Source organism: Cololabis saira, chromosome 8 (assembly GCF_033807715.1).
Source record: "Cololabis saira isolate AMF1-May2022 chromosome 8, fColSai1.1, whole genome shotgun sequence".
In the NCBI taxonomy this organism is placed as follows: domain Eukaryota; kingdom Metazoa; phylum Chordata; class Actinopteri; order Beloniformes; family Belonidae; genus Cololabis; species Cololabis saira.
The window spans coordinates 19969179-19987552 of record NC_084594.1 but is presented as its reverse complement, the minus strand read 5'-3'; the positions used below and the strand labels follow the sequence as shown (position 1 = coordinate 19987552).

The following is an 18374-nucleotide window of genomic DNA, read 5'->3' as shown; positions in this document are numbered from 1 at the left end:
TCAACCGAATCCGGTTTGTATATTATTAAAGGTGACCGTGTCGTCGCTTTCAAAGTAAGAAGCCAGAAATGGGGATGTTATTTCTGTCCATCACATGTCTGTCCATTCAACCAGATACCGTTTCAAGACAGGAGAATAAGTGAGACCTTTGTAAACTGCACATCACTGGATGCACTTTTGTCCAGACGTTAGTTTTCAACTATTTACACGAGGCAAACTCCCGTTTAAGAGTAAGAAATATAGACCACCGTCGAATAAAAATCCATTAACAGTTGATAAACTTAAAAAGCAGCTAATATTCTGAGTGTCAGTGACACCTGGTGGAGAAACTGCCGCCGCGCAGGGAGCAGAAACGGACTTTTATATTTGTAAACGGCATATATCAAGCATTGTAGCAATGATGGTTCAAAGTACACAAATGAGTCCACTGAAGAGTACAAAAATGTACTCATCGGTGGACAAAAAACACATTTAGCCTATAACACAAAACTATATTTTCCTTGAAAATTCTCCCTTTGTGAAAAAGAAAATCCACCTGAACATCATCTCATTACCTAATGCAGATACATCATTGAATATGACTTTCCTTCAATCATCCACAACCTGTGCCTGCTCCTCTTTATATCACTTTAGCCTTGTTTCCTTCGGTTTATGTGTTAATGATGCTCTATTTGGGTTTTGACTCCTGTTTCTGCTCATTTGTTCATCCATTTCTTTTGTTGGGGATTTTGTGTCCCATCAGAGAGAAGGGACTTAAAATCCTTACCTTTGAAAGCCGCCTCATTTCAAGTTCACATTTTTTAGAAAAAAAACTCACCGAAAATGATCAACAATACTGTATGTAGGATTACTCTCTTCAAAGATTAAAAAAAAATACTCATTGTTTCTACAGATAGCTCTCATTTGGGCCATATTTCCTTTCAATCAGTCAAATGCAAAATCTTGCAAATGTCTGCAACCACTTACAATGGAGGCACCAAATAAAGCATAATCTTTGTGGCTGGCAACCGCTAGTAATACATTTTCCAACTACTTTAAAAGTAATTTCTTCAATACTTAATTTAAAAGCCCATATTCTCAAATAAAAAGATTACCATGATACACCAGAAACAATGCAATTCTAATGTTTCCCCCTCTCCCATGTACAGCAAGTTTTCGTACCGCTTCTAAAAGGTTTAATACAGGACTTTACCTCTGTTCAGATCAAGCCCCTGTGCAAATAGAATCAATTTTGTTCACTACCTGCAGAATAATATCAACAGTCTGATATTTATATATAAAAAAAAAGGGACAGAGGACAAGCATGGCTTTTTACAGTTTTTATTGTTGCTGGAGGCTCTAATACAATATGAATCTTAAGCTTTACAAAATAAAAACAAAACAAAAAAATACAACAAAAGATTCCCCTCCAAAATGGAAACGTTCAAAGGTTTCCACTGAGACACAAAGACAAAGTGTAACCCCCAACAAAGACAGATAAGGTGAGTGAGAAGAGCTGAATAACTGAACAGAGGGGGGAAGACACTGTCATGTTATACAATGTGTGTGTGTGTGTGTGTGGGTGTGTGTTTAGGGGGATTTTGTGAGGGTGATAACAGTCCATCCCCATGTTTGAGAAGGTTCCTGCTTTCGCAGCTCCATGATCCAACACAGGCTCACATGCATGGAGAAGAGTGACATCGAGTGTAAAAGCCTGCTTGAGCACACTGAAAGGCTGCCTTCAAGTTTACGTCGCTCAGAAGGCTGACAGCTAGACGTAGGCAGATATGATTCCATACAAACATATCAGGAGTGCCGGACAAAGTAGGGGGGAAGAGATACATTTGATGAATGTGACGACACCACTGCCAAGCATACACCGCCTCAAGCACAGTCTGTGTTCGTTTCCTCAACACCGAGCGAGGCAGAGCAGGCAAGAGGACGAGTCGCTCATTTCAAACTGAGGACACGTCTGGGATTATTACTACAATGTTCTTCACTGTGTAAGATTATCATTAAACCTCAGTAATACTATCATTATATGGGAGATAGAAGAGAAACGGTGTAAGTGAATGGCTTCATGGTAGATGAGATGCATGAGAGAAAGAAAGAAAAAAAAAATGGACAAAAAAAAACAACAAACAAAAAGCTAAGCTTTTTCTCCTTTTTTGTTTTCCACAAATGCAGCAGTGAAATAGGCATGGAGGGAGAGAGACAAAATAAACGGAGAGAAGATGGCAGAGATGAGGCGGAGAGAATGAAAGAAGAAAAATACAACAGTAGCATCTCTAGCTGTTTTGTTTGCGTTTGAGTGCCTCCATTAAGTCGACCTTCAGAGCCTCCTTCTGTGACTTGTCAGCCTGAGTCTGAACACTCCTGTGCAGGGGGGAAAGAAAGAAGAATGTCAGTGCGTGCATACATCAAACATGAAAACCGCAGGAGAGTCTGGAAAAGTTTCTCTGATGAGAAGGAAACACTCAAGTCTGAAAGTTAGAAGTTAAATGTATTAGTTTCTGTCCAATTCTCCTTCTGCAGAGGAAGCATGGTGAACGATGAGCATCAGTGACTGATGGCATACACACTACACACACTGAAGAAATACACAGCTGGACTTCTTGACATGCAGGTGAATCTTTCTTAGCTTGCAAATGTATGAGTTCACGTGCATACCGTTTATACGATCAAAAACCACAACTTTCTGCTTCAGTATTTATGTTGAAATGAATTTTTAATCCCATTTAGCAGTTGTTAATCAGCTTTTCCCCTTATTTTTATTGCAACGTTTACACATTTTCTAGAAAAATGCTTTTCTTTAAACAGGAAAGAGGGATTCACACAGACCAAACACCTGCTTAGAATGCCTTTTTAGGACAAACTGCCAAACAACCTAACAAGTGACTCATCCAAATACACCAGTATGATTAGTATGTTACCATCTCAGAGATCATGTGTTAGACTCAAGGTAAACAAAACCTACACAGCATGCCTCACACAGCTGTTCAGTCTTCAAGTGTGCATGAGTAGCATGCAAATATGTTTTCATAGCATAAACACACACAAAAAGTACAGAGTGGGAGGAGTCTATGGCTCTATATTTATTAATGAAGTTTTTTAGGGGGTAAATTTGTAAACGTATTAATTCCTCTTTCTCTTTGATCTGATGTCCGAGTGCTTAGACATTTGCAGCAAGTTATTTTAATGTTCTCTACCCCTAAATAGTAAGTTACTTTTTTTGTTTTTTTTGGACATATAAGCACAAGATTACGGCTGGGTATCGATTAAAATGTCAAGAATCGATTCCGATTCTTAATATTCAGAATCAATTATCATGATTCGATTCGATATTGATTTGGCTTTGTGTTATTTAAAATGTTTTTTGAGCTGTTGCCTGAATTATATGACTGTAAAATAACTAGTGAAATAATAATTTCACAATAATTATTGTGAAATAACTAAGAAATAATAACTCAAACAGGCCTTTCAATATCCATTTAAAGTGCAAAAAAGAAAGAAATTGCAACAGTTCATGCAGTAAAACAAATCATTTTAGCTTATCTAATTTATTCTGTCACCACGCACACATATTGCCATGAAGCACCTGGCATTTTTCAGAAGTTTCATGACAAACTGTGTGTCCGACTACTGCGATTAAAGTTCACCTGGCGAAAATGATGGGAAAAAAAATAAAAATGAAAAATAAAAAAATCGATCTTTAGACATAAGAATCGAATTTTAGGAATTATGAGAATCGATTTAGAATAGGAAAATTGATTTTTTTCAACACAGGCCTACACAAGATTACTGTAAAGAAGTTTTGCCCTATACTGTTTTCGAACTATACTCAAACATTGAATGTGTTTTCACCTCTAAAGTAATGTCCTCACTCTGGAAGGGAAAAATAGACATACAAGTACTTACACACCCACACACAAACACTTGTCCATGCCAGGGTGTACCTCTGACCCTAGTCAATGAAGATCTGACGCTGGGTGAGGACCTGCGACAGCTCCTTCTGGAGCTGCCGGTACTTTTGATTATCAGGCAAAGACTCAATAGATCTGGAGTGCAGAGGAAAGGCAGCAAGGGAGGAGGAGGAGGAGGAGAGGTGACAGAGGGATTAAGAGGAAGAGAGAGACAGATAAGAATGGCAGCAGAAACATGGGATGAAGACTAAAAACAAAAAATTAAGACTTATGGAGGAAGCTGTGCAGAGGGCTTTAAGAAGGAAAAGAAAACTGTTGCAACTGAAGAAAGGAAAGGGCTGCATTAAATAAAATAGCAGATAAGTGGGAGAACCTAAAAAAAATAAAAAGGCAAGAAAGGATGTACAAACAACAACAACAATGAATCAAATTGAGAGAGAAGGACTGTGTCAGAGGGCATTTGGGGACCGGAGCTTCTGACTGGAGGTGCTGTAAAAGGAGGAGAAGACAACTCATGCAGCAGTACCTTAGGCCGTTGACGATGTCCTTGGTCTTCCCAAAGTAGATTTCATTCAGTGTGGAGCGAATCTTGTTCTCCATATCCTGAAACAAGACATGGACAGTTGGCATTATTCTATCCTCTACTTCACAGTTATGTCCAATACAAATGCTTTATTTATTCATTCCAGACGTAAGCCAATGTGCATGATGCACAGCAACATGTAACGAACAATGTGAAAATGTCTAAGAGAAATCACATTTCCATCACCAGTGAATGTTCTGGTGAGTGAACAAATCCAGATTCTGCAGACGGACGTGCCTTTTTAATCGCACTCTTTTAGATCCGGCACATCAAATGTTACTGTGTGAAGGGGTTTGTTTGCACTGCAGAGATGGAGATGATGACAGTTCTCCTGCAGAGTATTCCTGTATTCTTGGTAAAGTGTTCCAAGGCCATTTGACTCTGACCTCAGCTCAGACTGTGCCACCACAAGGGGGCGTCACATGGAGCATAAACACAAATTAGCTGACAGACCATCTTGTTAATGGGAATTTAAAAACCTTTAAAATACAGACTTCTGTATTGGAGCCCGTTAATAAGAACGATGACCCTGTGGTAAAGTTACTCCAGGTTTTGTCTCAACACAAATAGGTACTCATAGTTATACTGACTTCAACAAGGCGGCCGATGTTGGCGATGTGGGGCGAGGACTCTCCAACTGTCTCGTCCTTTTCCATCTGTGTCGGGAGAGAATAAATAAAAACAGTGACTTCATTTCATCATCATGACATCAGAACACATCAGCAGTCCTCTGTTTAGAGCAGCATCCTACCTGTCTTGTAAGGCTGCCACCTAGGTTCATGGTGCCGGAGCCAGTCTTGGTTGTCTGGAGCCACAGCATGACGGTGGAGGTGAGTTTGTAGTGAGCGGTACGACCACTGGACTTCTCCTGCTCACAAAACACACACACAGCAGCCTATCAGGTGCCTGGTTTTAACAAAGTGTAGTGTCATTTTCAATTGTCATCAGCCGTGACCAGAATTCAAAAACTACAACTTTGGTCAGCAATATTTGTTTTAAATGTGATCTCTATATAAAACCTTTTTGTTTGGTTGTTATTATTTCTTAAAACTATACTTCCAATTCAGAGTTAAATAGCCAATGTGCTTTATAGCTGTCGTAAAGCCAAATTCATGGCAGTAGTATCACTATGCGTGACCTGATTGGCCCCCTGCAGACATGGAGATTTATTCAATACACCTGGGCCAGCTATGCTACAGATTTCCATGTATCTGCAGTTAATTGATCTACAATCCATATGATGTTTCAGTGAAGCCCTGTAACGGTGGGAACAATGGCACTACTCCTGGAGTCTGTCTTCAAAACAAGTGTCCAAATTTGTTATTCTTCAGCTTGTCATCTTTGCCTGGTCGGTTGTTTCTGAATGTAAGATGTGTCCAGTGGATGTGTAATTGGTGGTCTTGGAAAATGCATGATTAACTTTAGAGGGAGTTGGTGGACCCTCAAAAATAAACTGACTACAAACTTGGGGCTTTAATATTGTACAAACCCCTGCCTTTGGGAGCTTTTAGATGAAAAGTGTATTTCATTGTGTCCTGCATACAACTCAGGTTTAGTATATTTCACATGTACAAAATGATAAGTGTGTGTGGGATATGTGGGAAACCATGAAATCCAAGCATTTATAGGGTCAAAATTATGCAGTTTTCAGTAATAAATATACATATTTTTTTTCTCTCTCCAATTTCAGTAAAATGGATGGCAGACACATATTCTGTAGTATTCCCTGAACCAAAACCACTTTAATAACTGTTTCATTTAGCTCACCTGCACCTCCACCACATGAATAGAGTCCCAGCATCCCTTGATTTTCTTGGATCCATCCCCAGCCTTTTTAATGAGAATAACACCAGCAAAGCCATGATCCAAGTCCCAAAGGTACACAGAGGACACGCCACCCTCAAAGTACCTAAATTATAGAGAAAGAGGAGGTCGCAAGACGCCAACACTAATGCTTCATTACAAACTTCCTGCGAGAATGCCTCGCTGGTACTCACAGGTCTCTGTACTGATCGAAGGCGTTATTGGCTTCAACTTCAAGTTTCCTCAGCCGAGCTGAAGGCATCGCGCCATCTTCAATGGGAGGTTCATATTTATTACTCCATGGGGATCTGATGAGAGATACAACATTTACAACCAGAAAATTAAATACTTATGTTTAAAATATTCTTGTCCAGTAAATATCTGTCACTTAAGGGCAGCCTCAAGGAAAATGACGTCAGGGAGAAATGTAAGCAATTATTAGTGTCTTAATGCTGCTGCTCCTGGTTCTTGCTTTGCCTTTCATAGCTAGATAATTTAATGGTCAACTAACCCTTTTATTACGCCTCCGTATCAATGCTGACTCCTGGTTTTAAAAGAGTTGAATTTGTCCATCATCTATCTCCTCTAACAAGCAACACTCCTTTCATGTGTCCGTAAAACATTTGATTCTTTGCACCATCTTGATGTTTTAACTCAGGAATCTTGAGGGAACATGTAGACAACGAAGTACTTCCCTAATAACTGTACACAGGGTGAACAATTACTTTCAAAATGTGTTTTTATAACGTATAAAAGCAGCCAAGAAGTGATAGTTTTTTTTGTTTGTTGTTATTTTAACAATTTAGTTTAAGACTTTTGAAAGATTGTCAGCTTAGATCGGCATTAAACAGCGGAAAGCAAAAAAAAAGAAAGAAGTAAAGTCCTCACAGTAGACAGACTGGAGCCTGAGAGAATAAAAGACAGTTTCTTTAAAATAATTGGTTTAAACCTTGGAATCAAAGATGGTCAGTTCATTATTTAATGAAATAATTAGTTTTAGTTCCATGCTAAATATAGCAACATGTGTTTCACTACTTGTGGATTCAATTATCCGTTTGTGAGGGGACCACTATCTTTTTTTAAAGTTGGATAATCATAATAATCTAGGAAACAATGTTAACTTTAAATTTCTCAATAGTATACCCGCCTAGGCTGATATCAGATAATTATCATCTCATGACTCTGCAGACAGACAGTCCGCTTTATACAAGTCAATATGCAATTAATTAAATCCAAATCAAGCATGCAATAAAATAATAACATTTAAAGAAAATAAATTGTTGTACACCACTCTGTGCACTTAACATGTTGACTATTGCAAGTTCAGGAAATTTCAGCGAAAGGAGAAAACAAAAGCCATCTGGATCAAAGAGAGAAAAAAACTGCACACTATTTACAGTCTGTGACTTATTTTCATGTGACAGATAACTGGTTATGTTTGTTCCTGAACCATAATTCAAGTGCAGTTATGAACTCGACCTGTAGGAGTCGCCATCTCGATTGTAGTCACAGAGCAGGTAGTCCTTCCCCACCACCTTGTCCCGTGCGATCTTAAGGGGCTGGTCCACGGAGGAGAGCAGGTCTTCACACAGACTGGGCACCTGGATGAAAAAAACCAGAGGAGCTCAGATCAAGAACAAAAGGTTTTCCCTGTAGAGATAATAAAACACAGCTGCTGCTGCTGCTAAACATCTGACTAAATGTGTTCTCTGTGACCTAAGAGTAAGCCCCAAGCATTAGAACAAGATATTTTGGTTAATTCAGCATTTTTGTAGCAGATGGCAACTTCAAGGAGGAAAAGGAATGAAAAAAAAGGAAAGAAAAAAAAACGCCAAGGGAAGCAGAGGAACAAACTAGAAAACAAACCACAAGGGCCTCAACATCTGATACTTTAAAGTTGTAGTCTCTGTCTCACATTCCAGTTTCAGGCAATAACCAGTGGGGTAAGAATAAAATATCAATGGGAAACATAATATCTGACGGATAAAGGGGTACAAATTAATTCTCACATAGTGACATGGAGCCCCCTCTCTATGTGCTCTTGCATCAGAGCACAGACACAAAGGAGGTCCTGTTATCCTGAAAAGGCCCCCATGCTCACAAACACACACACAGACAGACACACACACACCTGGCAACCCAGACCGGCTGAAACTAGGAAAATGAAGCAGGATTGGGAAGAGCATATTGAAGCAGAGAGAAGAAGGAAAAACAGATCAGTGAGTAGGGCGTGAGAGATAAACAGGAAAGAAAGGAGGTGATTTCAGGGGAACGTCAATAGTGAGTAAAAGGTTTCAGTAGAGGAGAAGCCAAAAACAAACTTAGCAGTGGAGGGTGATTGACAGCTGCGATAATAATCACTAATAACCGGACACGTTGGTCGCAGGGTAAGAAAAGAGCAGATGTGTGGGGGGAGAGAGGTTAAAGGTGAGAGAAGAGGAAGGTGAGCAGGTGGGGGTCTGGCTAAAAAGGAACGGATGTAACCAGAAAGAAAGGTGCAATTCAAACAGGGGAACAAGTGTGATTTGATTTATGTCTGAATTTGCTTCATCTGGCAGGCTCAGACGGAAATACCACGTTAAAATAGATAAAACGACAAGGAAAATGTCCAAAATAAAAAAATGCTGCAAGGAAGCAGAACAGTTCAGAAAGGAACTAGTTTGGTCACTGCTACAAAAATGCTGGAAACGGCTACAATTTTGCAGCTTTTTAGCACAATATGTATAATTACCTACACCAAAGTACAAAATCTTACAGGTAAATTGGTAACAAATTATGTAACAATGAAATATTGTCTACCAATCCATAATGTGCAAGTTCATTATAGTGGATTTTTGAAAATGAAATGATTATATATTAGTGATGCACCGAAATGAAAATTTGTGGCCGAAACCGAAACCGAAAATAATAATAAACACTTGGCCGAATACCGAACAATACCGAACATGGTTCTTCAGCAGTTTTTCATTTATTTTGCCAATTTTTTCACCATTGCATAAATCAAATACATTTGACTTAGGCATGCTTTTCAAAGAAAAAAATATTTTACAAAATTACAAGGTAGAAAATATTTATGGAACATAAAAAAATGAAATTTTTTAATTTCCAGCATTATGTTGTTTTGGTTCCACCTCCTGGTGAATGTTAGGTAAAATTCTTATGGGGTTAGTTTTTGGTTGGCCAACGATTTATGTAGTGCGCAACGTTACGGGACGGAGCGGCCAGTCTATTTCCTTATTTTACAACGCCGTTATTAATTGTTCGTTTTTTTTCCCCACTTATTCCACCGAACACCGAAAGTGTTTTTTTTGCCATTTTCGGCCGAACAATTCCGGTTACCGAACAATCGGTGCATCACTATTATATATAATATCTGTTGCCAAGTGGCTACAGAATAAAATCATCTACTTAATCTGGCTCCAACTGTTGACCCTTAACTTCTGTAACATTTAATTTAACATGACATCATTTACACCCTGCTATATCCATCAGCGCGTCAAGAGTCTGAGCAGTCATCAGAGAGAAACTCACCAGGTCAATGAGGTCACTGAGGTTCTTCTCGATCTGCTGAGGAGGCAGACGCCTCATCAGGTCCAGAGCACAGTCCAGCTGCTGGTCATTCTGAAACAGCAGAGAAGACACTTCATTAGTTTTTATACCAACAGACTGCAGTTCAGCAAATGAGTTCAGTTTGAGAAAAACAGCCACTGTCACAATCTATGTACTGTTCTGAGAGTAAATCAAACACTGACATCCCTCTGTGGCCCAGATAACAACTTGGAGTGTGTGCGTGTGTGGAATTAATGAATGAATGATTCATACCTGCTTAAAATGATCCTGGTACATTTCAATATCAAGTGTTACATTCCTAGTAAATACTGCACTTAACTTCTGTTTGAGCACTAAAGGATTAATGTTACAATCCTCACAAAAGGATTATAACCTGACTGTAAACAGCTGCTTTTAAACCACATCAAAAAGAGTTTTATTTATTTTTAGTAAAGCAAGCATTATTATTATGAAAATTTACTTGATAATGATTTAATTCTACAAGTCTGATGAGCTTAATCGTATATATCGATATAATGCTATTCTTCCAAAAACCACAACAAGAGCATTTTTACAATCTGATGTACCACTTGAAATTCAACATGTAGAAATCAATCGAGCTAGTTAGCTTAACGAATGACCAACTACTACTCATACTACTACTCCTACTACTACTACCACTACGCAGATGCTTTTTTCCAAAGCTACTTACATCTGAGAGAACAACACAAGCAAGGAATCACATAGGAGGGTCCAGCATGGAAAAGTTCTGGTCAGACTGCTATGAGTCCAGTTAAGTCCACAGGTTTTTCTTTTTTTGTTCCCTTCCCACTCTAAAACAGTCCCTTTATTCAGCAAAACTATGTTTTAAATTCACCATCATATCATCATCTTGGCATGCAGCTTTCTCAGTGATGAGTCATGCAAAGAGCTGGACAAATCTAACTCATTCTGATGAGCAGAGAAGTTAAACTTAATGCAGAATGGGACAGAGTTTGGTAGGTCATTCCACCATGGGGGAACAATTAGGGGTGGGTTAAAAATATCAATATTTTATCGATATGCATGTGTAGGAACGATTATCGATACATAAATCCAAGTATCAATTTAAAAAAAAAAAAAAAAAAAAAAATTAAATCACGATTTTTTTCCCCCATTTTATCACCCAGTGCTCCTACCTAAGTCAGTCCTGGGAGTTGCTCCGTCTACCAACCCCGGGAGGCCCTGCACTGAGCTCAAGTCTCCTCCTTACTTGAGGACTGAACAGGCTGCTTCTTTTCACCAGTCAGGGTGGGGTTTCTCTGGCCGGACGTGGCGCGTGGAAGGATCACGTGACGTCATTCCGTTATTGTAACTAGAATATCGAATCGTATCAGAAATCGTATCGTCTTGGGACCTAGTGTATCAGAATCGTATCGGGAGGTCAGTGATGATACCCAGCTCTGGGAACAATAGAGTCTGGCTACTGATTTCACACCACGTTGTGTTGGAAGCACCAGGCGTCTTTCACTGCCCGAGCGTAGCTTTTGACAGGCAGTGGAGCTCTGGATGACTGTGAACGTAGGGAGGTAACTTACCATTTAAGGTATAAAACAATGTATGCTACAACTAAGTAAACTTGAGATTGAATGTAACAGAAAAGAAGCAGGTCAATTTTACCAAATGGAAACAGAGAACATGAAATCTGCTCTTTGGTGTTTGAGTTCAGGAATCGTGAACAAAAAATAGAACTGCTGAACAGAGAAAAGTTGAGAAAAAAGAAAGCAGCCATCAACTCTGAGGTCAGAGTACAAAAACATCTAGATAGTACATGATGTGTATTGATTTTAAATTCTTTTTAATAAATAGACCCATACGGGCATGACCAATCTCCAGTCCCACCATATCATAAATGCTTTTCAAATCCTAATTCTCTTCTTAAAATCATTAATAATATCCAACAGTGCCATCATAAAATACAACCCTCTCACATGGCTGCAGGCTTAAACTATACACAAACGTGTCTATGCATGGTCTGAGAATGCATGAAGTGAACATATTCTCCCTTGTCAATATAGGTTTGTGCATAGAAAAGGCATACATATATTTTTTGTGTGTTTGCCATGTTTATGCATCTCAACCAAAAATTGACTGCAAGGGATATAACACACATTTTCCAAATAAACCACACACTACACTGTTGACTAGGTAGTTTATCTAACTTGTGGAGACTCTTTCCTTAACTTCTGCAAAGCAGCCCAGTGTTAAGGCCCTGGTAAATTTTGCAGGATGATATAAAAGCAGTTTCCTTTTATTTCATTTTGACACCCAGAAGGCCAAACAAACACTTTATTGCGCTGTAAAACTGCAGGAGCATTCATAACTTATCGTGATTATTTTGCAAATAGTAGGCTAATGATAATTTTTTTTTTTTTTTGAAAAAAGAGTCAAAAAGTGCAAGAAACTCAACACGTGAAGACATGGCTCTTCTGGCAACATCTAAACAAGCTACGTCAATGCAGACATATGTATCTGAAAGGCAGCTGAAGTCTGAGCGCTGTTCGGTCATGTTGAGACAAGCGCAGGGTGAAACGCTTTAAATGGAGTGGAGGTTGTAAGTGAAAACAACTATATGACCAATATGACTGAATTTATTAAAGTTCAATCACCAGTGAGGTTTGCATTGGGTGCCAGAGTGGTATTTCTGTTGAGGATATTTGCTTCTGGGGTGAACGTCAAACAAGTTGCTGACATAGGCGTGTATAATCAATGGTTATGGGCCATTTGTCTCAAATTTCAAATAACTTATGAAGAAATATTGCAATAAGCCACTCCAAGCTATATGATTTACATGCTGTCAGTTTTATAACACTACCATTTTCCATGAAAAGTACAAACTGCTATTGTCTAGCAGTAAGATGTCATGTCAGGTCAGGAAAAGAGGCATGTGCTGTTTTACAAGAACTTAAATGCCTCCCCCGGCTGAGATTAAACATGAGCCATGAAGTAAACCTGATGTGACAGACTGGGTGTGACCACAAGACCTGTGAGACACGTTCAGCTGCATTTGGGTGCAGAGACGGGACCTGTCCCCTGGACATAGGCCTTTTGGGCAACTCATTTTGTGTGAGCAGGTGTGACATGATCACAGTGAGTTATGGTTTGAGAATGAAAATTATTAACATAGTTGACAAATTCCTGCCTGGAAGGTATGAAAACTTGTATTACTTAAACATTTAAAAAAAAGCATGTCTCCAAATTAATGATCAAATTATATTTTATCTGGTCTTCAAGTCTGACTTTTAGTGCAGCTGCAGCACATGAAAGTCTTAATGGACAGCTCATCTCCATTTTTCCCAGTTCTTAAAAAGGGGAGACTTTTTACATTTACATTACAACATGAACTATCTGAATGTGACTACACGCTTGAGTGGATAATGAGGCTTTAGTCACTAAACCTGTCTAACACCATAGATGTGGCTTCATTCATACAGGAGCAGTCCAGGACTTTTACATCCAGCACATCAACATTCTTGTATATGAAATTCCTTTATATGCTGTTGCGATAAAGGAATCGCAAAAGCATATGAGAAATGTAAAGGGCAAGCAAACAATTTACTACTGCAAAAAGATGCAAGTAGTGCTTTTGAGCCCACAGTACAAACAGACTACACTACATGATCTGCCCCCAGGCGTTTCTGTGCCTAAAAAAGGCAGTAAGCAACACAGCTTTAATGCGTGGCAAAGGACAGATAAGAAACAATGTGAAAGTGAGAGGAATGTGTAGGAACATTGTTTTAAAACTTGATGTGTGTCATCAAAGCATCTAAGTTTATGTCCAAATATTTCAGAGCTGTCTTAATAGGCCCACTTCCATCAGACAGAGAAAAGTACCAGTGAAGAACAGGCACAAACAAGAGTGACACTGTGATGCTCATCAAAAGCAGTAAGAAAAGACACGAGTAAACACCAAATTAGGGCTGTTCGATTTTGCCCAAAAATAAAATCTCAATTTTTTTCTCTCAAAATCCGATTTTCGATTACGATTATTTTGTGAATTGACAAAAGGCAAAGAAATGATTTCAAATATGCTGTTTTTTTATTGAACATTTGCCCCAAAATGAATGAATAAAGTGCAAAACTCTGTAAAATAAGTTGAAAAAAGATTTAAAAAATATAATAAAATATAAAGTTTTATCTCTGAAACAAAATCAGCACTTGCAAACATACAGTAAGTTATATTTCCCATTTAAAAAAAAAAAAAAAAAGTGAAAAATCGATTTTACGAGTTTCACGTTTTAACATCGTTCTAATTACATAATCGCGATTACGATTTAAAATCGATTAATCGAACAGCCCTACACCAAATTATAACACCACTGCAAAAGTTGCTTTCTTTACCACATCATTTGTATGTTATACCCATTTAGGTTAATTCCCTTTTCAATGTATACAAAGCCATGAGCCCACAGTCATAAGGACCTGAGAAGTACAAACTGGAGTACACTAATCTACCTACAACCTGTTACAGGAAAAATAACATGTTTGAGAGCAGAGAAGCCTCAATTCATAAATATTTCCTTTAGGGTAAGTCTTACTATGACAAGTTTTAAGCAATGCCTCGCATCCCATTTCCTCTCCACCCAGTCACCTTCTGCCCTTCTTAACCTCCTTCAGTTGATGAATCAGTCTGTTTCATCGGACACCTCAATTCCTTGACACATATTTACTAGTATCAATGTCTCCTTGTAAACACTCGTTCAGACCAACAAGCCCTGAGGTGAAGAGAAAGCAGTAATTCTGAGTGAGCAGGATGGATGAGGTGAGCCCAAGGAACAGGGCGACTCGTGAGACAAAACAGCTGTTTTCCCTCTTTTAAGCACAGCGGAGTTCAGATCATGTGGGAATATCAAAACAATGCTACTTTTATAAAAGTAGGTGACGACTCTAAATAGCTCTATGACTGCTTACTCTATGTTCACTCTGAAGGCACCACCTGCATCTCTGTGGCCACACAACTGTTATTGGTGTCTACCCAAGGCTTGACTAATGGTAGGCTTAAACATTAAAACCCCTGAAATAATACAAAATTAAAGAAGTGGTGTCATGTTACCTTGTGAAACAGAAAAGGTTAGGTTTACATGTTCCAATGTAGAAACGATCACACTGTATGAAGTCTATTCAAACTAGATGCAAAAGGCAGGAGACCTTGTTGCAGTACATAAATGAACCATTCAGCCTAAACAAACAAAATAAATCCCTTCAGCGTCGTTACTTTCGGTGAAAACCCACATGACACGATGGGGCAAAAATGTTAAAAACAACCATTATTAAGTGCCAGCTATAAATATCTGGATGGAATACTGCAATCATGCTTACAGGATGTGATTCATTTGATCTAAAATTATCCTAAAATTCAACATGAAAAAGATGATTCATGTTTACAACCTTGCAACTTTCAACTCGTGTAATGCTCCGAGTTATTGTTGTCATGCAGAGCAACAAAACTTTTTTTTTTAATTATTATTGGCTGCTGAACCCACATATTTGTTAATACTACTACAAAGACTACTACTACTAACAATAATAATAATGTTTCATGTATCTTTTCTATTACTACTACTACCAATAATAATAATAATAATAATAATAATAATAATAATAATGTTTCATGTATATTTTCTATTAATATTTTCTCACTGAACAATGATGAACTTATTATTTGGATATGGCTTTATGACCTTTCCCAATGTGGCAGGTTGCAACAACTGCTTCTTTTAGACTATTTGCATAGTATTAAGACACACCTGAAAGTTGTAGGGCAAGAAATGGCAAAAAAAATAATTCTGATGATTCATCAGCGCAACAAAACTTAATAATAATAACAAAAACTTAGAAAGCAGAGAAAGAAACGACCAAAGTGTAAAAAACAAACGTGACATGTGGTAAAGTGGAAACAGGTAAAATAATGATCAGGTAAACGTAGCAGAGGAGGCTGAGAGCTCGTCATGGTGGGGAATAGGAGGAGCGAGCAGTCTTAATTTAGCAACAGGCAACCTGGCTCTTGACTATTTTAGCCTGGGTTTAAAAGTGTGTGTACTATATTAGGAATCCTCTGCACCGCTATTACAGTTGTAAAATGATAAGAGTTTAAAAACTTACTGCTGGTCTACAAAACACTGAATGGTCTTGGAGCAAAATACATGGTTGATCTGTTAGTTCCTATGAAGCTCCCAGACCCCTGAGGTTCATCTGGAGTGTTGTGAACAAGAACCAAGCAAGGTGAGGCAGCGTTCAGTTATTCTGCTCCTCACCGGTGGAACAAACTTCCTGTAGACCTGAGGTCTGCTCCAACTGTCAGCTCCTTTAAATCAGGCCTAAAAACATTACTGTTTACTGAAGTGTACTCTTAAATTAAAGTGGACCTATTATGGCATCTAATACCTATTTTAAACAGGCCTTGAATGTCTTAAAAAACAAGCTTTTGATTGTTTTTGCTAAATAAATTAGAAATTAAGCCCTGTGAGCCATGTCTTTATCATCCCATTCTTACTTACCTACTTTACTCTACTGCCCTCACTTTATAACAACTTGTGCTTTTTATTATTTTATCTATATTCTTCTAATTTTATTTGTTATTTACTGTTTAATTGTGTTTTGCTGCTTTTAATGTTGATGCAAAGCACTTTGAATTACCTTGTGTTGAATTGTGCTATATAAATAAACTTGCCTTGTGTCAAATCCAAAACATCCTGTGCTAACGTCAAGGCTACCTGCATGAAGCCTGGCAAACACTGGAGTTTAGTTTAGTCTTTTAAGTTTAAACACGACAGTAATTATTTATTCTCCCTATGCAGAGGTTTAGGTAGAAGTGCAGAGTTACATGTATCGGTGATTTATGTTGCTGTGGTCCTCTCGGGTTACAGTCCTGTTAAGATCGACGCAGAGCCTACGGCGTAGGGTTACGCGTCGCCGCGTCCCCTACGCCGTAAGGCTCTGCGTCGGTGTAACGCGGGACCATAAATCAGCGTTAGCAGATAGCAGCAGCTCTCCGCCGCGGAGCTCACCATGTCTGCGGTCTCGGCTGGGGCTTCAAGGATCACGGTGCAACTTTGGATTTATTACGCTCCAACAACGCGCTCGTATCTTTCTCTCGGCGTTGTTTCTTTAGTCCCCCCCGTTGGAAGATGTTTTGCTGGCCTCTCCCTCCAGTGAACCCAGCCCTGTCAGCGAAATCCACTTCCTCAACCGGGCGCAGGAAGCAGCAGGCTCCGCTGCTGAAGACGCTGCTGTTGTACTTCCGGGTCACGCCGAGGCTTTTCACCGCGGCAGCCAATAGGAGAGGAGCGCGAGAGGCATTGCCAAGTATGGAAAGAGAGGGCTGCGGCTGCGAGAGGGCAGTCGGAGAGGGCGGTGGATGGATGATGGACTTGTACAGAAACAGAATAATGATGATGATTGGCACTGATAGGTATGGAAGAGTGTTAGGGCCAGGCAGGAGAAAAATAAAAATAATATTTTAGAGGAGGAAGATTTTTTTTCATTATGCACTTCGAGAAAAAAGTCGAAATGTCGAGAAAAAAATCGAAATGTCGAGAATAATGTTGAAATACAATTTTGAGGAAAAAAATCGAAATGTCGAGATTAATGTTGAAATACAATTTCAAGAATAAAGTCGAAATTTCGTGAATAAAGTTGAAATTTCGAGAATAAAGTTGAAATACATTTCGACTTTTTCTCGAAATTGGACATAACATTTCGACTTTTTTTTTCGACATTTCGACTTTTTTCTCGAAGTGCATAGGCCTAATGAAAAAAAAAATCTTCCTCCTCTAAAATATTATTTTTGTTTTTCTCCTGCCTGGCCCCAATATAATACTGTTCCGTAGAAGAGTATCAGGGCCATGCAAGAGAAAAAAAATTTGAGAGGGGAAGATTTATTTTTATTGTGCACTTCGAGAAAAAAGTCGTAATGTCAAGAAAAAAGGCGAAATGTCGAGATTAATGTTGAAATACAATTTTGAGAAAAAAGTGGAAATTTCGTGAATAAAATGGAAATTTCGCCTTCTTTCCTCAACATTTCAACTTTATTCACTACATTTCGACTTTTTTCTCGAAATTTTACTTCAACATTAATCTCGACTTTTTTGTTGACATTTTGACTTTTTCTCGACATTTCGACTTTTGTCTCAACATTTCGACTTTTTTCTCGAAATTTCAACTTTTTTTCAACATTTCGTCTTTATTCACAAAATTTTTACTTTCTCAACATTTCGTCTTTATTCACAAAATTTTTACTTCTTTCTCAACATTTCGACTTTTTTCTCGTCATTCCAACTTTTTTCTCAACATTTCGACTTTTTTCTCGACATTTCGACTTTTTTCTCAACATTTCGACTTTTTTCTCAACATTTCAACATTTTTTTCTCGAAGTGCATAATGAAAAAAAAAATCTTCCTCCTCTAAAATATTATCTTTATTTTTTCTTCTGCCTGGCCCTAATACTCTTCCGTAGCTAGATGATACTGGGAATGTATTGGATTTTGCATTCTTCTTGA

At 38.5% G+C, this 18374-nt stretch overlaps 1 protein-coding gene across 5 annotated transcripts; it reads right to left on the bottom strand.

Annotated features, from left to right (window-relative positions):
- Positions 1 to 1304: 1304 nt before the first annotated feature.
- Positions 1305 to 17089, bottom strand: capzb (capping actin protein of muscle Z-line subunit beta). 5 transcript variants are annotated; one of them, XM_061727060.1, is made up of 10 exons: positions 16884 to 17089; positions 9820 to 9909; positions 7768 to 7889; positions 6483 to 6596; positions 6253 to 6394; positions 5237 to 5353; positions 5076 to 5141; positions 4429 to 4505; positions 3898 to 4037; positions 1305 to 2355 (listed from the first exon to the last, which is right to left on the bottom strand). In XM_061727060.1, the coding sequence occupies exons 1-9, from the start codon at positions 16884 to 16886 to the stop codon at positions 3944 to 3946; spliced, it is 825 nt and encodes a 274-aa protein (XP_061583044.1). In that variant the 5' UTR covers positions 16887 to 17089; the 3' UTR covers positions 1305 to 2355; positions 3898 to 3943. The 5 variants fall into 5 exon arrangements, with proteins under 5 accessions (XP_061583044.1, XP_061583045.1, XP_061583043.1 ...); XM_061727061.1 differs by having other exon boundaries at positions 3902 to 4037; XM_061727059.1 differs by having other exon boundaries at positions 3936 to 4037.
- Between the last annotated feature and the right edge of the window lie 1285 nt (positions 17090 to 18374).

What these genes read in the sequence shown, in the direction of transcription:
- capzb (XM_061727060.1), bottom strand. An exon ending in CGAGATGGCGACTCCTACAG is followed by an intron (nt 6,597 to 7,767) that starts GTCGAGTTCATA and finishes ATCTCTCATCAG; the next exon opens with ATCCCCATGGAGTAATAAAT. An exon ending in TTCATGTGGTGGAGGTGCAG is followed by an intron (nt 5,354 to 6,252) that starts GTGAGCTAAATG and finishes TTTTGTGAGCAG; the next exon opens with GAGAAGTCCAGTGGTCGTAC.